At 36.7% G+C, this 18,780-nt stretch overlaps 3 protein-coding genes across 11 annotated transcripts; 1 reads left to right on the top strand and 2 right to left on the bottom strand.

Moving 5' to 3' along the window:
• Positions 1 to 98: 98 nt before the first annotated feature.
• Positions 99 to 8,486, bottom strand: LOC111337751 (uncharacterized). 8 transcript variants are annotated; one of them, XM_088743465.1, is made up of 7 exons: positions 8,168 to 8,486; positions 7,946 to 8,045; positions 5,939 to 6,271; positions 5,105 to 5,182; positions 2,797 to 2,850; positions 1,781 to 1,812; positions 99 to 1,202 (listed from the first exon to the last, which is right to left on the bottom strand). In XM_088743465.1, exons 1-7 carry the CDS (start codon positions 8,361 to 8,363, stop codon positions 1,051 to 1,053), a joined length of 945 nt encoding a protein of 314 aa, XP_088599591.1. In that variant the 5' UTR covers positions 8,364 to 8,486; the 3' UTR covers positions 99 to 1,050. The 8 variants fall into 8 exon arrangements, with proteins under 8 accessions (XP_088599591.1, XP_088599592.1, XP_022799842.2 ...); XM_088743466.1 differs by having other exon boundaries at positions 99 to 1,187; XM_022944107.2 differs by having other exon boundaries at positions 7,946 to 8,021.
• A 438-nt stretch (positions 8,487 to 8,924) lies between these two features.
• LOC111337738 (alpha-1,3-mannosyl-glycoprotein 2-beta-N-acetylglucosaminyltransferase) lies at positions 8,925 to 11,850 on the bottom strand. Its single transcript, XM_022944091.2, has one exon. The coding sequence runs from the start codon at positions 11,775 to 11,777 to the stop codon at positions 10,554 to 10,556; it is 1,224 nt and encodes a 407-aa protein (XP_022799826.2). The 5' UTR covers positions 11,778 to 11,850; the 3' UTR covers positions 8,925 to 10,553.
• Positions 11,471 to 18,503, top strand: LOC111337756 (proteasome subunit beta type-2). Of its 2 annotated transcripts, none has more exons than XM_022944116.2 (7): positions 11,471 to 11,612; positions 13,461 to 13,583; positions 14,165 to 14,235; positions 14,433 to 14,525; positions 16,960 to 17,029; positions 17,599 to 17,648; positions 18,236 to 18,503. In XM_022944116.2, the coding sequence occupies exons 2-7, from the start codon at positions 13,472 to 13,474 to the stop codon at positions 18,329 to 18,331; spliced, it is 492 nt and encodes a 163-aa protein (XP_022799851.1). In that variant the 5' UTR covers positions 11,471 to 11,612; positions 13,461 to 13,471; the 3' UTR covers positions 18,332 to 18,503. The 2 variants fall into 2 exon arrangements, with proteins under 2 accessions (XP_022799851.1, XP_022799850.1); XM_022944115.2 differs by lacking the exon at positions 11,471 to 11,612 and adding an exon at positions 11,884 to 12,036.
• Positions 18,504 to 18,780: the final 277 nt, after the last annotated feature.

Raw genomic sequence — 18,780 nt, 5'->3', positions numbered from 1 at the left:
GGAAACTTGTTGGAGAGGGAGCTTGGTACTTAGTACAGCAGTTTCACCAATAGAAATTTGGGAAAAAGTAATAGGAAATAAAAAGAGTTTATCAAAAGAATGATTCAGTTACTTTAATTGAAGATAAAATGGGTTCTACATGCTTGACAATATAACTTTATTTTTCACCTCCACGAAAGAAAAATTTATAGCAATAATGATGTTAGTGAGGATAATGTTGATTAACATTAAATTTTTTGTGAAATAAACTTTTCTTTAGACAGCTGTAAAGACAAAGTGTTAAAATATTTATCCTAATGAAAACGATTCCTTTGTTATGACATTGGAGTGGATTTACAAGGAATAACAACACTCCTCCAGTCAGTAAGTAATACATGACAGAATGTCTGAAATCCAAGAGGAGTGTTAAGATTCACACACAGTTTTTTGTGTGATGCCTTTGTAAGAATGTATAAGAGTAATAAATAATTGTTCCTGCATTATTATGTGGCAAGAACACATTGCATTGCTTGGTGACTCTTATACTTATAGTTTGTACAAAAATTCTCATTCTCAGTGTTTCTATAACTTACAGGCCTTTAGGGTTTACTAACAACACAGATTCTCAGAACTCTCTATGCTATTAGCATATTTTGAAGTGGTTAAGATAACTTAAAGACCAAACTTAATTTTCTTTGATATTACTTTCTCTACACAGTTTCTTTTAACGATATTAATCGTGCTTGGAGCTTAAATACTATTGTCATAAATATTTATTTACAAGTTGTTGTATCTTCTCTCAAATCATCGATATATGTACAGAGACAGATGTACATACTAGTTGTATGATAAGAAAAAATTACAGGAATATTCTGGTTAAAAAAGAAGTCCATCCTCTCCTCTGTTTACTAACAGCTGACAGCAGAAGTATATAGTTTTGATGAAAAAACAAGAGTTTTTGAACTGAAAAAACTGAATTTGCACATATATCTATTGTTTTGAATTAAAATTTAATAAAACTTTAACTAACAATTTAATAGAAGTTAATAAAGTCATTAAAGTCAATTATAGCTATGAGCTTGAGACCTTTTTTCTTGTCTTTTTTGTCTTCTCAAATCTTATTGTTTCCACTTCTAGCTGTGCCATTTCTGTGATTCTCCCTTGAAAAGATGGGCCTGCACCTACCATGGGGTCTGGATACTTGCATCCTGAGGAATAAAGTTCTGAAAGTTTAAAAAATATGGACTATCAAACATGTGATTTTGTTGAACCATAGCAAAGAGGTGTAAGACATGTTTGATCAACTACCCTTGGGGTTCCAGAGAAGTGTTGTCTCTGGATAGAAGCTACAGCACAAATTCAGAAAGTCACGCCTGGATGAAATATGTTTGGGAGAGCTGTCTTTACAAACATAAATTCACTGGCTTTCAACATGTGCAAAAAGGAATGTTTTTTAATGTTTGATTACATGTGTGACTACCTTTCTGTTTTATCTCTCTCCCCCCCCCCCCACCCCCAGGAAAAAAAAATTCCCATTTGAGCAATGCTGTTTGTTAAAAATTTTGTAACACTTGCCCTACAAGGACTATTTACACAAATTATTTTGTTTTGATTTTATCTTTTTGTTCTGTGATACTGTGAAATAATGTAAACTCTTTTCTGTCAAGTTGCAGTCTTGGTAGCTTTCAACTAAAATGAGACGGTAGCACAATTAAGCTCTCATGAGTGTCTCATGGGATTTTTTTTTCGTTTATTGATCTGTGGGAAGCAGATATAAGAAACATTTTAAGCGTAATCTCACCTTTAAGATTTAAAGTTGCTTTTGTTTTCCACCTAGAAAAAGAAAAAAAGAACAGAAATGAAAAGTAGAATGAGAATTAAACTTGTTTACTATTTTATAGAGATTTATTTTGGAAAGGCTGCTCAAATGAATAGCTCCATTCACATACTGAATAGATGAATACTAAAAAAATAAATAAACAGGGAAACAAGCCAACAAACCAGCAAATGGTAATAATCATTTATTAAGTATTTAGGAACTTATCAATATATACTTATCATTACACGACTCGGGCAGTCAGAGGGCCAATAACTAAAATCAACCAATCAAAATGCTCTATTGCTGGTCAATATTCTCTCAGTATTGGACCGGGCACTGTCCCGAATGGTCCCGAATGATACCGCACTTGTGTCCCTTTGAACTTCAGTCATATAATAAATCTCTTATCAACCAAGCTTACTCGGGACCGTACTGGAAGAATATTGGCCCTCAGTCTTTTTTGTATGGACCTCGCTGCGCTCGGTCTGTACTGTCAAGACCTTGGGCCGATATTTTCCCAGTACGGCCCTCGCGCTTGGTTAATAAGATATATTTCCAGTTTATAAAATCATTGCTTAGGGGTAAGATGTATGATTTCAAAGGTAAAAGGTTCTCATAGGACTCAAATATTTGGCTTACTTCAAATGCTATTTTGGAATCAGAAATTCCAAAAGTAAATTTTTCTTTAAGACTTAAAAGTGATTTGCTTCAGGTATAGATCACTAGAAAATTGATTTTCTATTCTCAGCTATATAAAGTGTAGTTAGTATTCTAATGCCTGCTTTCTTGCAGGTTTTGCAGTAAGTTTATGTTATATAATCGTTATTATAATATGTAATGATTTGTTTTGATATTACAATGTTAAGTTGAGTTTTGCAATTAAGTTATTTTAAAAATGTTAGGGTTAATATTGTTTTATTATATCAGTGAACATTTGTCCTAAGAATTTGAGGGTTATTAATGAAATGTTTAATACAATTACTGAAATTAAAACTAACAATCCTCCTGGTTTTGTCTTGTGTAGAGGTTGAATTTCCTCTTCAGATGAAGATCTGAAAAGTTAATTACACATTATTTACAATGTTATTCAAAGGTATACTAACAACAATGTGACTGATCTTAAACATCATTTCATAAATGTGAAGCTATTGAACTTTTTAAAAGCTATGCAATTTTTTTTTATTTAAACCTTAATGCCATTCTGACCTTTTTAACCCCTTTGCATCCTTAGGCATCAGCATACACATTCCCCATGCTGTTCTCTACACATTTCCAATGCTACAGACAAGGCTCCACACTAACTTTTCAACTTACTAGCTAAGTGGCTATAGTGACATCTTAGATGTTTTTAGATGTTATGACAATTTCAGTTTGTTTACTTGCCAAACTGGCTAGTGGAAATTGAAAACCACTTGCCAAAACTGAATTTCTACTAGTCTGTGGCTATAGTGGGCTACTGTTAATATTGAGCCCTGAAGGATAATTTTTTTTTTTAACAATCAAGTACTTCTTGAGTTGGTGATCAATTCCTTTATTCTCATGACATTACTGTTTGACACAGCAGTGAAAGTGTTATGAGAAATTAGAAGCCAGTCACTCTTAGAGGTTAAAGAGTTAAACCAGTAGGGAGAATGGATGTCTTAAAGGTACATTATTGTATCAATACTGATTATAATCATTCATGGCTTTATTACATCCATTTTGAAATCACTGGTGGTCCCTGTAATCTGATTGGCTCTAATTGATGCAATTTATTCATGAATCGCACCATTTTTTTGCTCTAAATCGCATCATTTTATGCTTGACTGTGTTTTTGACACATGATGTCAAAGTCTTTCTGTTTTGCATACAAAATAAGATGTAAAAGCGTTTCCGGTTCCGCTTTTTATTTAAAAACCGGCTCAGTACTGCATCAATAAAATATTTGTATTGACCAAGTCTCGTATTTGGGCAATTTCAAAATGGATGTAATAAAGTGGTAATTGAACCTGGTGTCATGCAATTTTGGTCTGAAAAAATACTTGTGATTTCAAATCGAACTCATTCTACGCGCTCATTCAATTTGAAATCACGCATATGATTTCAGCCCAAATTTCACTCCACTCAGTTCAATTACCATGATTTATCACAAAATATTTGTTCCCTCAAAAGTGAGTTTTGTTATAATAAGATAATTTGCTTTTATTAGAAGCCATTAGAGGTTAAACCAGTAAGGAGAATGGATGTGTTAAAGGAACATTATTGTATCAATATGGATTATAATAATTCATGGCTTTTTCACAAAATGTTTCTTTCCTCAAGAGTGAGTTTTGTTGTAAGATAATTTGATTTATCATTGGAGTTGATAAAGTAAATCAGCCACTGTAAAGAGATTCTGAAGCTGACGTTTTGAGTGTTAGCCCTTTCATCAGAACTCAGGCTAACACTTGCAACATTTGCTTTTGAATCTCTTTATGGTGGCTTATAAATTAAGTTATAATATCAACTCAGTTGATAAAACCAAATTGACTTGTTATACACCCCCTCCTCCCCCCCCCCCCCCCCCACACCAACACAGCACCACAGTTTCTTTAGAAAACTTACCCTCTTTATTCATTTGAGTTTTGTAATATCAAATTGCCTGAGAGTAGGACCTATAGCTGTTTCATTCAAGGTTTCTTATTTTGTCTAGTGAATTAATTTTTTTCTTTGTTTATTGGAGAGTTGACTTAACAACATGTTGACTACAAGGTGTTTAAATGGTTCTATTTGTAGAAAATTATATTTTGAATGGTGAAGGTTTAGTTATGTAGCATTTAAAGAAAAAGGAATGCCAATGAGGTATTTATAAGCATGTTACATGTTCTATACTCAGTCCAGTTGTTCCAAGGATGGACAAGACTACCCACTGGATTAATAAAAAACTATAATTAATGGTTTGCAGTCATGCGAGAAAAATGTCAATTAAAAAATAAATTAACCTATTTTGAAGAAAAGTCCACAGATGGCCCAAAGTGTTTACTTTTTTTACTGGCCCCCGGCGGACCTCATGAGTTTGTTTGAGTAGCACCTAGAATCCAGAATTCTTTTCTGTCAGTGTGTTTGATCACAAACTATGCAAATTTTTTTCTACTCCTCATTTTCGCTTTGCTGAGGAAAATTGGAATCTCATTAAATTGTTTGCATTGCCACATTCTTGTTGTCTTGGTGTTTTGGTTTGTGCGAGATCCTTATTTGTTTCGTGTAAGGATGGTACTTTATAACTAAGGTGCAGATGTTGGCAATAAATACTGCAATATGTTAAAATCCTCTGCAATGATAACTAACAAGAGTTCAATCTTTTCCTTCTTATTTGATTTTATAAGTGGATGATGATCTGTCCAACTTGAAGTTGCCCCAACAAGACTGTAACAGCACAAAAATTAATGATCTAAAATTATTTCTAAATTACTGCATGTGCATTTCAATAATGTGTATAATGGAGATGTAGTATCATAGACATTTGAATTTAAAGTCCCATCAATTATGTTGTGAACCTAACCAAAATATTGGTTTATTGGAGGATTTCAGTTCAGTCCATTTCAAGATTGATATTCACATTTACGTAATTTGTCATGTCACAGCCATCCCCACAAGGGTGTAAACGCTGTGTGTTTATGCTGAACTTATTCTTTCTTGCATTGCCAATGAGGATTGGACCAAAGACATATCTTGCATTCTTACAGACTTAATTCTTTCACTCTGACAGAATGTGTAGGTTTTAGATTTTAGATTTAGATTTATTTAGCTTCGCCGACCGGCAGGGACACCGCAACAGCTTGCACCAATTACTGCAGGCCCGGTAAACCCACCCATCCCACCCCAAGGGAGGACATCCATCACACAGTAATCTTGTGCATGGGAAATTAACGTCTCCTGCCCCCTAACCCTGTAGGCTACAGGAGACGGGACCTCCATTTATTCGTCCCTATCCAAGAAGACTAGAATATGTAACCATTTCTTGATGTTATAGAAAGGTAGCAAATTCTTCTCAATTATTTTAAGACCCTGAGTGTTGGTCTGGCCGGGGCTCAAACCCTCAACCTCCCGCACAACAGTCCATCACTCTATCCATTGAGCTGACTGGGAGGCAGTTTAATTTCTCTCTACAGTAACCCTTACCTGGACATGGGTTTCACTGGAGTCTGTCTATGAGTTGTTATCGGTATTGTTCCTATGGCTATCAGGTCACTTGTGCCATGAGGCATTGTGGGAATTGAAGAAGCACTACGGTTTAATGATACTGGAAGTTTAGGCCTTGGTGGAAAGAAGCTTCTTCTGGATAAATTAGTGGATCCAAGATCTTCATTGTCTATATTGCATTTTCCCAGAGGTAAAACTCTTTGGTTGCCATTCTCCTTTTCACTGCTGCTGTCTGTGGGTATGTTGCCATTTGGGTTTCTTTGTGGTACATCTGTCTGTCTCTTATGGACATAGCTACTTGTCTTTGTTTCACTAAAGAGGCACCAAATGGGTTAATTATTACATTTTAAACGGAAATGGTGACTGTTGGAACATTATTAGATCTCTAACAGTGCTTACACCTTAGTTCAATGGAAAGTTAAGCTTTAATCACTTGTCAACATTCTGTTGTCATTTTGGCATAGTTTTCTCTACAGTGGCAACCAACCAGAACATATTTAATGTACTCCAGATTCTGAAACCTCTAAGCTTCAGTCCTGATTTTTTAGTGACAGCATCTATTCAGGATTTTTCAAAATACATACATTGCTTTTAGCTTCTCCTATTAGGTAATCCATCAAAAGTGTTCTTTGCAAATTTATTCTGTTTATCGACCCCTATAGAAGCTCAGTCTGGCAACATCTTTTTCCCAGCCTCTTAATTAATCCTCTTGAATTTCTTTTCAACCACTCCCCAATCTTACTTTATTTCCTCCTTATCTATCACATTTACACAAACTTTACCAAGTCGTACCCTGAAGTTTAATACATTACAAAACACTTTTTGACAGTTTTGATAGACAATGCTTAGATAGCCAAATTTAAAATTACACTTTTCTTCACTGAATAAACAGGGAGGGCAAATTAACTTTACAAGATTACTGAGGTAAAGGTGTCTAATTGGGAGCCAGTACAATTGTTCTTATTCAAAGTAGTTTAATTTACTCAGTAAAAGCTGTATTTAGCAGACACCCCTTCCTAACAAGAGAACACTAAAAAGGATCCCATGGGTGTATGCATGATTAAAACAAGTTTTCCTGTATTCTCAGTTGCTGTTTGGTGATGCATCTCTAAAATAATGGATTTGACATGATGGCCTTTTCAAGAACCTGCTGATAATTGGCTTTCAATTATTGTTAAACTCAAGTGCAAATGAGCCCTTCAATTAAACTTTAATCAAAGTGAAGGGGAAGGCATTCTGTTGTTGCTGTGCAAATTAAACCCAGATTAGTCTCTTAACAAATTTAGTTTGAGAAAAGAAATCTTCATAAAAACTACAGCCCAATTTACTAGAATTAATTTCAATAGATAGTAGCCACTCTTGTTTAGACTAAGATTAAACCAAATTTTCTTTTTCGAACCTCGTACAACCAGCATACGTGGATCAGGTGCAATTTAACTACTTTTACTTAAGATGTGCAATAGGTCAGTAATGTATTTTTGGTCCGTAGTCAACCATGAAATGCTGAGATCAAGAATTAGTTGAGTAATGTCATGATGAGTCGATAAGTACTTTGACTCGGTAATAATTTCGTTCGAGTCATCGCGTTGACTTCAAGTCAAGTTGAATCGCTGTTGACGGTTCTTTAAAACGAGAACACTTGTTCACTGTACACAAAGCTTTGCGATCTGAATGATATTTCAGAGGATACCCTGCGAGCAGAGAAGAAAAGAAGAAAAGAAGAAGAAAAGAAGAATAGGCTCTGCTCGCAGGGAGGACGGATCGATGATGAAAACTTGTTTTGCCATCAAAAAAAGAAAAAAAAATCGAATGACAAACAAAACCAAATTTAATCAACAGATGTCTTAAAAAGTCTGCTTTACGGAACTTGAGCCTAACCATTGTTAATACGTCCAAACAAAATACTTTTCTTAAGCGATCTCATGCAAATTTCAGCAGGAGTCGTAAAAACATTTACAATCCCCTACCGTTGAAATAATTACCAACCTCGAATTATTCCTTGTTTTCTGCTGGACAGGTGCATAACCAATATCTGCCATTCTTTTCTCTACAGTCAGTGGTTCTACATGGACCAAAACAAACATGCCTTCACTGCTTCGTGACGGTAAGTGCTTTTATTGTGTTCAAATTATATTTTCATCTCTGCATTTTCGTGTCATTTGACGCTGACAGCAAAGCGTTGAATCCAAATTATGATTAAATACTCACTTAAGATGTATTTCTGTCTGGCCTGGCAGAATCGTCGGGGGCTGTGAGCTGCCAGAAAGGTATCTAACGGAGTAAACGTCGTTTGAGGTGGTTGCATTCTTAGCTTAACAACATTGTTCGAGGTCGGATGTTTCCACAGGGGCGAAACACAGGTCGTTCGAGAAATGAAGTTATTCCTTTTCCCGCCTTGTGCCATGAACAGGCTTTGGAGTTACCCCCAAAGCAAGCGATCTATCTGAGAAACCATAGATAAAATCGAAGAGGCTGAAGGTCAATTCATCCCGCCGGACGAATACTACATTACTTCACGAAAAGCCGTATGTTAATTTCTGCGCCCGCGTCTCTTGGGATCTTGGTATCCTAGCAACAACTGTTCTTGTGCTCAGTCCTCGCAGTCATGAAGTGAAACGATCTGAAAATTTTATTTTTTCGGATTACGATTACTTTTTTTTTTTAACATATGGGATAGCGGAGACTGATTGGTATGTTAAGGTTGCGTCTAAACCATATTTTTTTTATTATTATTTTTAGTCAATTTTTTTTTTACCAGCAATAAAATTATCATGTGATTAGAGAGGTACACAAGCTCTGATTGATCCAAAATTGTATTGTATCTCGCCATAATTATCCAGTGTGCGGGAATAACACTATGGAAGGACTACTTTTGAAATGGTCACCATATGAGCTTTGAGTGTTTGACATTTTGCTGCATAAGGTTCTGCTGAAGTAAAGATTTGCGACAAAGGAAATACCTCCATTCTTGAAACAAATAGGACTATATTTATTTATCAAACTTGTGAAAAGTAGATCCATTTCAATTGTTACCACATCTTAAAAAAACTAAAATTGCATATAATATTTCTTTATATGTAATAATCTCTCTTAAAAATTCCAGTTTAGCAACTATATCTCTCTAGTTGAGGGCAAATTATCTTTAGAAAAACACATTGCAATACAAAAAAAATATCTCTTGCCATGAAACTTAGAAAAAACCATGAACATTTTGATTTTAATCTGACAGGTCATCATTGTACTGACCAATCATGATTACCGGTTATCCTCAGGATATGTAAGAAAACCTTCAAGCAACAAACTAAGCACCCTTGCTATTTGCAGCTTTCTTTCTCCTGCTTAATTGGCTTTTTTTTTAAAACACCAATATTTTTTGTGTTCATAGTTTTTATAGTTTCACCATATATGATTATTTCCCAGCTGGACTGTTTCCAGACAAAATTTTTATAATAATTAAGAGCCATAACATTGTTGAAAAATCTTCAAAGTCATAATCAAACTTCTTTCAAACAGTATAGTAAGTCAATTGCTTCAATTAGTCGATAATAGTTTCTCTTTAATACACTTACTCTAGCTAGACTGATTTCCAATACAAAGTAATTTATTATCACAATAGATTATTGCTCTGTTATTGAAGCAAAATCTTAAACCCTGCAATTAAACTTCTCTGAAACTGTACAATTTATAGATTACTTTGATAATCTGTAGTAGTTTCTCTTTATAGGATGATTGTACGTTTCGTTTTACTTTTGTAAAATAGTTTACTATAATTCTTATCTTGATTTCCTTTCCTTCCTCCCCTCTACCACAGAGTCCCCTATCACCACAGGTATCAAGTAAGTCTGACTAAATGCAGGTTATGTATAATATGGCTAGCAAGAGGCTGAAAAAAAAATTTAAGTGAAATTCTTCAAAACAAATCAAATTCAAAACAAATCACCTGATTTCTGAGTATATTTTTTTGTATGATAAATTGTGTTTAAAGCGCCCATAATGTCAAAAAATGTTTTTCGCTCATCTAATTCTACATTTCACCAAATGAACTTCTGGGAAAAAAAAATTTTCGATTTGGATAAAACGCATAAGACATTCAAATTTGCCGCCATTTTGGTCCACCATTCGCACCAGTCTTCCTCAGTTTAAAGTGAGTCATGATGTAAGTTCAGGAACAAGTGATTTTGGGTTGTGACTTATCTGACTTGAAAACAAGTGGGAATTTGCTTCAGAGTGGTCACAATATCGTAAGCTCACAATATCGTAAACGACCCGCACTCGACCAGTGTATTTATATGCACTTAAAGGTCAACTGAGGTTCCTGAACCTACGTCACAGATATCAGTCACGTGGTCATTTTGAGCACGTTATTCTTGTGATCAGCGGCAGGGGTCGACCGCAAGAAAATAGAATTTTGAACTTTGTAAAAATTCGTGAAAAAATCGTGTTTTATCCAAATCAAAAGAATTTTTCACCCAAGTTCATTTGGTCAAATGTAGAATTAGATGAGTAAAAAGCGTTTTTTGACATTATGGGCACTTTAAGTGCACTGTTGACTACAAAACATGGCTTTCACAACTTGGAGCACTGGGAATTAGAATCATTCACGGTATTCATATCCACTCCAGTTTCTGGGTGGTGTTAAATAAACTCTTACATTTTTGTACATAAAACTAACCACACCTCTATATGCCATTCTTGGTACTCCTGCCTTAAAGTCATTCATGATTTCTAGTTGGTTTGCTAATGACCTAAAGGTTTCCTCGGATTCATACTGAACCCTCACAGATGGAGCAGGCATCACCTGGCCTGAGTGAAAATACTCAAATGAAACTAATGGGGATTTGTACACTGTATTGATAAATGCTGCATCATATACATCTTTCATGAGGTATGTCAAATTTTTTTCTGTAAAAGGATAAAATTCATCATTCAGCTTAATATATTTGAGATGCTCATCAAAGAATTGGCCCCGACTAACTCCTATCCTTCCAAATGTCACCACACGAGGTATCTCAGGACGAATGCAAGCACGGTCACGTCTCTGCTCTGGATGCCGCATCCAGTCATCCCAGAATGCTGCAGGCCACTTAGGTGCCAACTCCTCCCAGAGAGATTTTTTCAGCATCCATCCTAGACCAGGAAAAAAATCAGTTCGGTAGAGCAAATCATTACCCCTCACCCTTCCGGTTTTTCCATTGTCATTCCACGCTGATACACACCATACTGTAGGGTCTTTATCAAGCAATGTTTTAGTAGCCTCAAAATACTCAAAGAAGTCAGGAGCAATCTCTAGATCATCTTCAACAATAATAACCGTATCTTGATGAAGCACATCAAAAACCCGCGATAAAGCCCATCTATAGTGTCTTGATAGTTTATAGTAACCCTTTAAATTATCTGCACCTCCAGGCACATTTATGTCGGACACGTCAGGATGTCTTACATACATGACTTTGTCTCCATAAGAGGCAATAACTTTAGCTGTCTCCTCGTGTCCGCAATCTTGGCTGACAACTATAGGGAACTTCTTTTCCGATGGTCGAAATCTTAATAATCGGTCCAGGCATCTCTCCACTTCTGGTCTGTTGCAGGCTATGACAAGCACAGTTGCAACTATTCCTTGGGCGTTTGTAGCCGCAGAAAATCTTTTTGGAAGGTTTGTTTTTCTGTTTTCGAAACGTTCATAAATGGTATATCTAGAATGATCAATGTTCCCATGTTTTACTGGGCGATACATTGTCCATATAATTGCGATTACGAGACAGGCAAGTAGACCTGCGAAAATTATCTTGCGGTTGAAAGTTACAATCCGCATATTCATAAAGTGATATCTGTTACCCACGAGATCGGTTTTAGAATGTCAAAGCCTCCTCTTGTTCGCCATTTTGTTTACAGCCGAGACTACGCATGCTAATTGAGTGAATGTGCTGAATATCTCAGCCCGCAATTTACGGCTCGGTCGCTAAGTCATCGTGAGATTTTCAACAATATGGAGTGTTTAATAGGAATTCAAGGTCCCGACTTTGTCCTGGTTGCTAGTGATTCTGGTAGTGGGAGAAGTATTATACGCATGAAAGATGGTAAGGTTATTTCTCAGTTCGATGCATCCGTGAAAGGATCGCTGTATTTGCGTTTGATCGAGAAATGTGGCGTGACATCCGAACGCCGCCATGAGGCCAGTTGGGCACTGACCATGACTCAGGTCTTTGTCAAAGTTTACCGATTTTTGTTGCTTTTAAGTTTTATGTTCTCTTTTGTTTGTTTTAAGAAAAGATATGTTAGGTGAAACCTTTATAAAACTGTAAATCCAATCGATGTAATTACACGTAGCATATTTATTTATACATAACTGTTTTGAAAGATTTTACTTAAGGAAAGACTTGTCATCTTTTAACTGCATGTATATCCAGGAGATTTTACCTTTGTTTTTCCTTTAGGTTTTTTTACTCTCTTTCTTCGTTAGATTTTTCAAAGTGAACAAGATTCTGAAGAGGCTGAAATTATGATTAAGAAAAATCTTAAGTAGAACCTCAGGGAAGAAAAAAAATTCAAATTAGAAATGTGACAATGTACAAAAATTCCTAACCTAAAGAAATTTTCCTTGAAATTCCTCACCAAAGATTATCTCTGCCCCTCCTTTGGCAGTAAATCTTTATCATAGTCGGGGTAATAATTCTAACCACATGTTCAGTTATGTTTAAAGAGTCAAGGGACCCCAGTTAATGCAGGAGCTTATCTTAAGTTTTGTTGCATGATGTAACTATGAGTATTGCACATCCTCCTTCTGGGTATTTCAGAAACTTGGCAGGCTAATTGTGTTTTGTCCTTGGCAATGCACTTTACTCTCACAGAATCCTTCTTCACTCAGGTGTCTAAATGGATTGTGGCAAAATGTCAGGGAAGTGTGACAGAGTGATGGAATAGGATCCCATCCGCAAGGGGGAAGTGGTAATACTCCTGCTTGCTCCTTGCGATGGGAACTGGGTTAAGCTCAGGTGCCTTGTGGGTCACCTGGGTCAATTATAGACTCTACCTTTACCTTTGTCAGGTTTTCTTAACAATTTGTGTTTCCCCTTTAACATTCCTGGGTGGACAGATTTAATGTGAAGTTGAGTGAAATGTCATGTCTAAGAACCAGCACAGTGAACTGGTCAGGAATTGATCCTGAACTTCTTAATCCAGTGCAGAACACACTTAACACTATCCAGTGTTTTCACAAGGTGGCTTGGAACTGGGTACCAGCACCACTATGCACTATTGTCAGTAAAGGCCTCTCATTTCAATTTTTTCCCAGACTACCATAATCATAGGAATGCCTTGGTGCTTTAAAATGTTTTTAACCCCATGCTTATCCCACCATGTATTAAATTCCCCTTCCAAGTTATGTTGAATTACCCTGTAAAACACTGGGAGAAATTAAAGTTGTATTTGAACTTCCTAACGGTTTTATTTCCACATGACCCCTTAGTAGATTACTGAGTTATTATGAATGTCTTCTGTTCAGACCAGGACAAAATGTTCAAGTTGAGCAGCAAACTGTTGATGCTGGTGACTGGGGAAGCTGGAGACACAGTGCAGTTTGCTGAGTACATGGAAAAAAATATACAGCTGTACAAGATGAGAAATGGTGGGTCTTGGAAATGAGATACATTGATATTTTTACCAAATGACTGTGGTAGCCTTAACTGTGGCGTATTCTTGCCAAGCAAGTGCTTAGTATTTATCTTTTTTAAAAAGTCGTTCGATGCATCCGTGAATTTTGGATTTTGTAAACCAGGGGAAGGTTTGGGGACAAAGACATTTCTATGAGGAGCTTAGGAACTGGAGAAACTGTGGTGAGGTGGGGGGAAGAGATGAGAATCTTTTGTTGTTTAAATTAAACATGGTCATGGTGAAGGATCACAAGCGTGCAGCACTATCTTGATCTCCTTGATAAGATTTGTGCACTCCAGGTTACAGCTGTAACAATTGGCAAAAATGTAGAGTTGAAAATCCAGCCAAAGATTATACCACCCCAAGTCATACCTGTTGTACCTCTGGTAACACTAGCTAATGTTCTAGGACCACTTAGAAACCTCTAGTGTAGAATCCTCAAAGTTTATGTATTACCAGAATAAAATAACAATGATAGATTTGTAAAATAGTGTAGTTTGTTCCTGTGGAAAAACAGTTATGATTACTTCATGTTCTTCTCACATGAATTGTTAGGCTATGAACTTACTCCTCATGCAGCAGCCAACTTCACAAGGCGGAACTTAGCAGATGCTTTACGAAGTTCTGTAAGTACAAGTTATCTTCTCATTTGTCGTGTAGCTTCTGAATGAAGAGTTTGATTGAAAAGAAAGAGAGAGGCTTCAACTCAAGCTTTTTCTTGAAATAAATTATCAGCACACTTTCAACCTACACAGTGAAAATCAAACTTGAATTAATTGGATTCTTGATAAAGTTTAATAAAATTTATTTATCGATTTCCTAGTCTGCTTACCAAGTCAATTTGCTGCTGGCTGGTTATGATGATGCAGAAGGTCCAGAACTTTACTACATGGACTGGCTGGCTTCTCTTCAAAAGGTTTGTCAACTGAAGTCAGTTTTTTTGGTGCATGTGATAGGCACTGCATTTGAATAGGAATTCTCCCTCCTTCTCTATGAGATATCACAATTTCCAGAACATTTAAACAGACTAGATACACGACTTACATGACTTACACGACTCGGGCAGTCAGAGGGCCAATAACTAAAATCAACCAATCAAAATGCTCTATTGCCGGTCAATATTCTCTCAGTATTGGATCGGGCACTGTCCCGAATGTTCCTGAATGATACGGCACTTGTGTCCCTTTGAACCTCAGTCATATAATAAAGCTCTTATTAACCAAGCTTGCTCGGGACCATACTGGAAGAATATCGGCCCTCGGTCTTTTTTGTACGGACCTCACTGCGCTCGATCCATACTGTCAAGACCTCAGGCCGATATTCTCCCAGTATGGCCGTCGTGCTTGGTTAATAAGATATAGAACTAGCCAGCAGCCCTGTCTTTGCCTTTTCCTTTTGGCAAAGCTAAATGGTAAGTTTAATGAGAGTCAGGAGGCAGTAGGTGAAAGTGCCCAAATGTGTTTTGAACTTCACATAAAAACTTCCTGGAATGTTTTGGCATACTACATATCTAATCCTTCAAACCCTAAGAGTGACTAGCATCCAATTTCTCCTCACCACATCAGCCCCGAATCACACATCTAGGTCATGAGAAGAAAGGAAATGATCACTAGCAAAGAAGCTCTTGATTGTTAAACAGATTCTCCTTGCCAGCAAATTAGAAAATGTATAGACCACAGTATGGAGAATATGCATATGAATACAGGCTGATCACACACGGTGTTCCGCAAGGATCAGTCCTGGGACCACTGCTATTTATCATCTTTGTAAATGATCTCCCAAACTCAGTCTCTAAGTCAACTGTAGACATCTACGCAGACGACGCAACTTTAAGTACTTCCGCTGTAGCTGCAGATCCACCTGCAATTCAGCAGAGGCTCCAAAAAGACATAAACGAGATTGCAGACTGGACATCTGAAAACAAGATGGTACTTAATGCCTCTAAAACAAAAAGTCTTCTAGTAACTGGCAAACGACTAAAAAAGAAAGCTCCAGACACGAATCTTAAATTACCATCCAACGGTAGTGAGATTGAGAAAGTAACTTCACAGAAACTAATTGGAGTAAAATTACACAATCACTTGAGTTTTACTGAACACATAGATGACATTTGTCAAAAAGTGTCACAACGTATTGCGGTGCTGAAGAAGATTAAGCGTAACCTGCCTCTAGCTGAGCATAAGCTATATTTCAACGCCTTGATCAAGCCAATAATGTTGTATGGCTTATGTGCATGGTGCACTGCGTCAAAAGAGAACGTTAACCGCGTATCCAAGCTGCAAGAGCAAGCAGCTCGAGTAATCTTGGATGTTGATATCGGTGAAAGAAGCGAGATGCTTTTTAGATGACTCGATTGGCTGCTACTTAAGGAAGAATTAAACCTTAAAAGGGCTAGTTTAAAATTTAGGTGCGTCAAAGATGAAAAGAATTTTCTGAGCTATATAACAGAACTTTTAACGAGAAACTCAGACTGACACCAGAACCAGTCGCTATGGAAAATATAACTTAGTGTGCCCCTCCTATAATAGAAAAACGGAAGGGGGCGAACTTTTCAGGCCAGTGGAGCAAAACTATGGAACAGCCTCCCTTTAGACATTCGAAAGAAAGACTCCATTGGCTCTTTTAAATCTTCTGTTAGAAAATATCTTTTATCCAAGAACTCTTAGCTTAGTTTTTAGTTGTGCATATCCAGATCTTATCCAGGTTTTTATTATTATTATTATTTTTTTTTATTATCTTATAAGTGTAAACTGCCTCCCAGTTAGCTCAATGGATAGAGCGCTGGACTGTTGTGTGGGAGGTCGAGGGTTCGAGCCTCGGCCGGACCAACACTCAGGGTCTTAAAATAATTGAGAAGAATTTGCTACCTTTCTATAACATCAAGAAATGGTTAGATGTTCTAGTCTTCTTGGATAGGGACGAATAAATGGAGGTCCCGTCTCCTGCAGGGTTGGGGTAGGAGACATTAATTTCCCCCACACACGAGATTACTGTGTGATGGATGTCCTCCCCTGGGGTGGGATGGGTGGGAGGGTGGACTAGCACGAATGGTTCCAATGTTCCTTTCTAGTCCTTCCCTGCTGCAAAACTTAATGCAGTGAAAATGGACTAAATTAAACTAAATTAAATTAAATTAATTAATTAGTTTTTGACTTTTAACTTAGGATAGAGGGCCACTGGTTCGTCAGTTTTTAACTGTTATGTGTTACCCTCTGTAAATAAAGTTGTTACTTACTTACTTACTTACTATATTGGGGTATAACAAATTGGGAAGATGAAAGACACCTAAGGTAGTTGTCAAATTATTTTGATCTATGCATGTGCTTGATATTTACATTTTTTTGTTCCAGATTCCATTTGCTGCACATGGTTATGGATCATTCTTCTCCCTGAGTATCTTGGATCGTTATTACAAACCAGGTATGCTGATCGTTTACTGGATTGTACAGCTTGAAACAATTCAATGCTCAATGACATGTACATACAAAAAATGTTAATAGATAAATAATATACTAATAATATTATATTAATATTATATTTTAATAATATATTAATAGATAAACAAGGATTTATGTGCAATTAATAAAATAAACAGAGGATGAAAAGCCACCCTGCAGATGAGTCATTGTGGAAAAATCCAAAATCCAAATATTTCCAACGATACAATGAGCGGAGAATATGTAAATAATGAATCATTGTTGGTATCTGAGCAGCTGCACACCCACCCCTCCCCAACACACATTAAACTGAAGTTATTATCGGTTGACTGTTATTTTGGTCAGGGGATGGGTAGGTACTCAATTGCTCACATGTTGACATTGATCCTGATTGATTTTATAAATACAGGATGTGTAAGTATCTTTGTCCAGTTATTTGTCTTTGTCTCTGCCTGATATTTTGTTTGAAGCTAAAGTTAGCGAGAGCTACTCTCAAGAATACGTATTTTTGAAACTGTTAAATTTTAAATGTTCTTTTTCTTTTTAAACTAGGTTTAAGCCGCGAAGAGGCTACGGAGCTTCTCAAGAAATGCATTGAAGAGGTAATATTTACCAAGGGATGATAACCTTGTCACAAGAAAACAATGATTCTTGAAAATGACACGAATGTTGAAAACTTTCGTCAATTGATTATTTTTTTTATTTTTGCTAAGCTCTTAGCTTCATGGTGTTCAATGTAATTATTTTGGCGACCATACTTTTTACACTAGTCTAATGTCCCATTCATCTAAGGGTGCGTTTTTATCGGTCCATGTGAGCTCCCTCCCAGGGTACCCGGTCACTTCGCCGACAGGTCAACTCACCGAAAACCAAGTCGCTGACACCTTTGGGTCAACTCGCCTACATATCGGTCCCTCTGTTGAAATCTTCGGTTACTTCGCCGATGTCATGATTGTATTTCTGTCAGTTAAGTCAATGATTAATTTGAACAAACAGCAAATACAAACCGAAGTTGTCGGCGAGTTGACGCCGGCGTGTTGGTGAATTGACTGGTGGTGTCGGTGAGTTGACTGATGGTGTCGGTGAGGTGGCTGACAGCGAACTGACATGTCGGCGAAGTGTCCGGTAACCGACCCATAGGTAAAGGTGTAGCCATTGGTCAATGTTTATCTTCGTTTGTCTTCCTTAGGTACAAAGGCGTTTCTTGGTTCGTCTCCCAGATTTCTTCGTCAGAATAGTCGATAAAGATGGCGTCCATGATGTTTCTATTCCCTCCAAAAGTTGAGAAAGGAAAAAAAATCAAATGTTGTCAGAATACTTTGCAGCCCTTACTGTACAATGTTCGTTAGTCATAGGAAGTATAAGTGGTATAGTTATAACTGTAAAAATGACTGTGGAAGTTTTTCGTTTTTGTACCGTAGCACAGCCGTGATAATAAAATCAAAATACTTCGTCAATGTCGCGTCCTTGTGAGAGTAAAATTTGTAAAACTTTGTACTTCATGAGTTTGTTTTTGATGAGCTGTCGCATTACGGATTGATGATGGACAGTTTTATTTCTTGGGTCTTACAAGCCAACTTATCTAGTTAAAAGGTAGCTGATTGGTTAATTTTTTACTTGTTAGTTCATTCCAGATTCTTTTTTGTTGTTCCAAATAGGTTTTAGCTTGTGATGATTATGATTATTGACTTCACCAGAACACAGAACTAGTGTCTAGAATTTAAAATTAAACTG

Source organism: Stylophora pistillata, chromosome 13, assembly GCF_964205215.1.
Source record: "Stylophora pistillata chromosome 13, jaStyPist1.2, whole genome shotgun sequence".
Lineage (NCBI taxonomy): Eukaryota > Metazoa > Cnidaria > Anthozoa > Scleractinia > Pocilloporidae > Stylophora > Stylophora pistillata.
Note: the sequence above shows the minus strand (reverse complement) of the source record. Positions and strands in the feature narration are given on the sequence as shown.

Bases quoted from the DNA above. Each gene is read 5' to 3' on its own strand.
- LOC111337751 (XM_088743465.1), bottom strand. From the start codon at position 8,363: ATGGCACAAGGCGGGAAAAGGAATAACTTCATTTCTCGAACGACCTGT. The intron at 2,851-5,104 runs GTTAGTTATCAT...TTAACTTTTCAG, and splicing joins AAGGAAAAGATTGAACTCTT to ATCTTCATCTGAAGAGGAAA. The intron at 1,203-1,780 runs GTGAGATTACGC...TTAAACTTTCAG, and splicing joins AGCAACTTTAAATCTTAAAG to AACTTTATTCCTCAGGATGC.
- LOC111337738 (XM_022944091.2), bottom strand. From the start codon at position 11,777: ATGAATATGCGGATTGTAACTTTCAACCGCAAGATAATTTTCGCAGGT.
- LOC111337756 (XM_022944115.2), top strand. From the start codon at position 11,946: ATGGAGTGTTTAATAGGAATTCAAGGTCCCGACTTTGTCCTGGTTGCT. The intron at 14,236-14,432 runs GTAAGTACAAGT...TCGATTTCCTAG, and splicing joins CAGATGCTTTACGAAGTTCT to TCTGCTTACCAAGTCAATTT. The intron at 17,030-17,598 runs GTATGCTGATCG...TTTTTAAACTAG, and splicing joins GGATCGTTATTACAAACCAG to GTTTAAGCCGCGAAGAGGCT.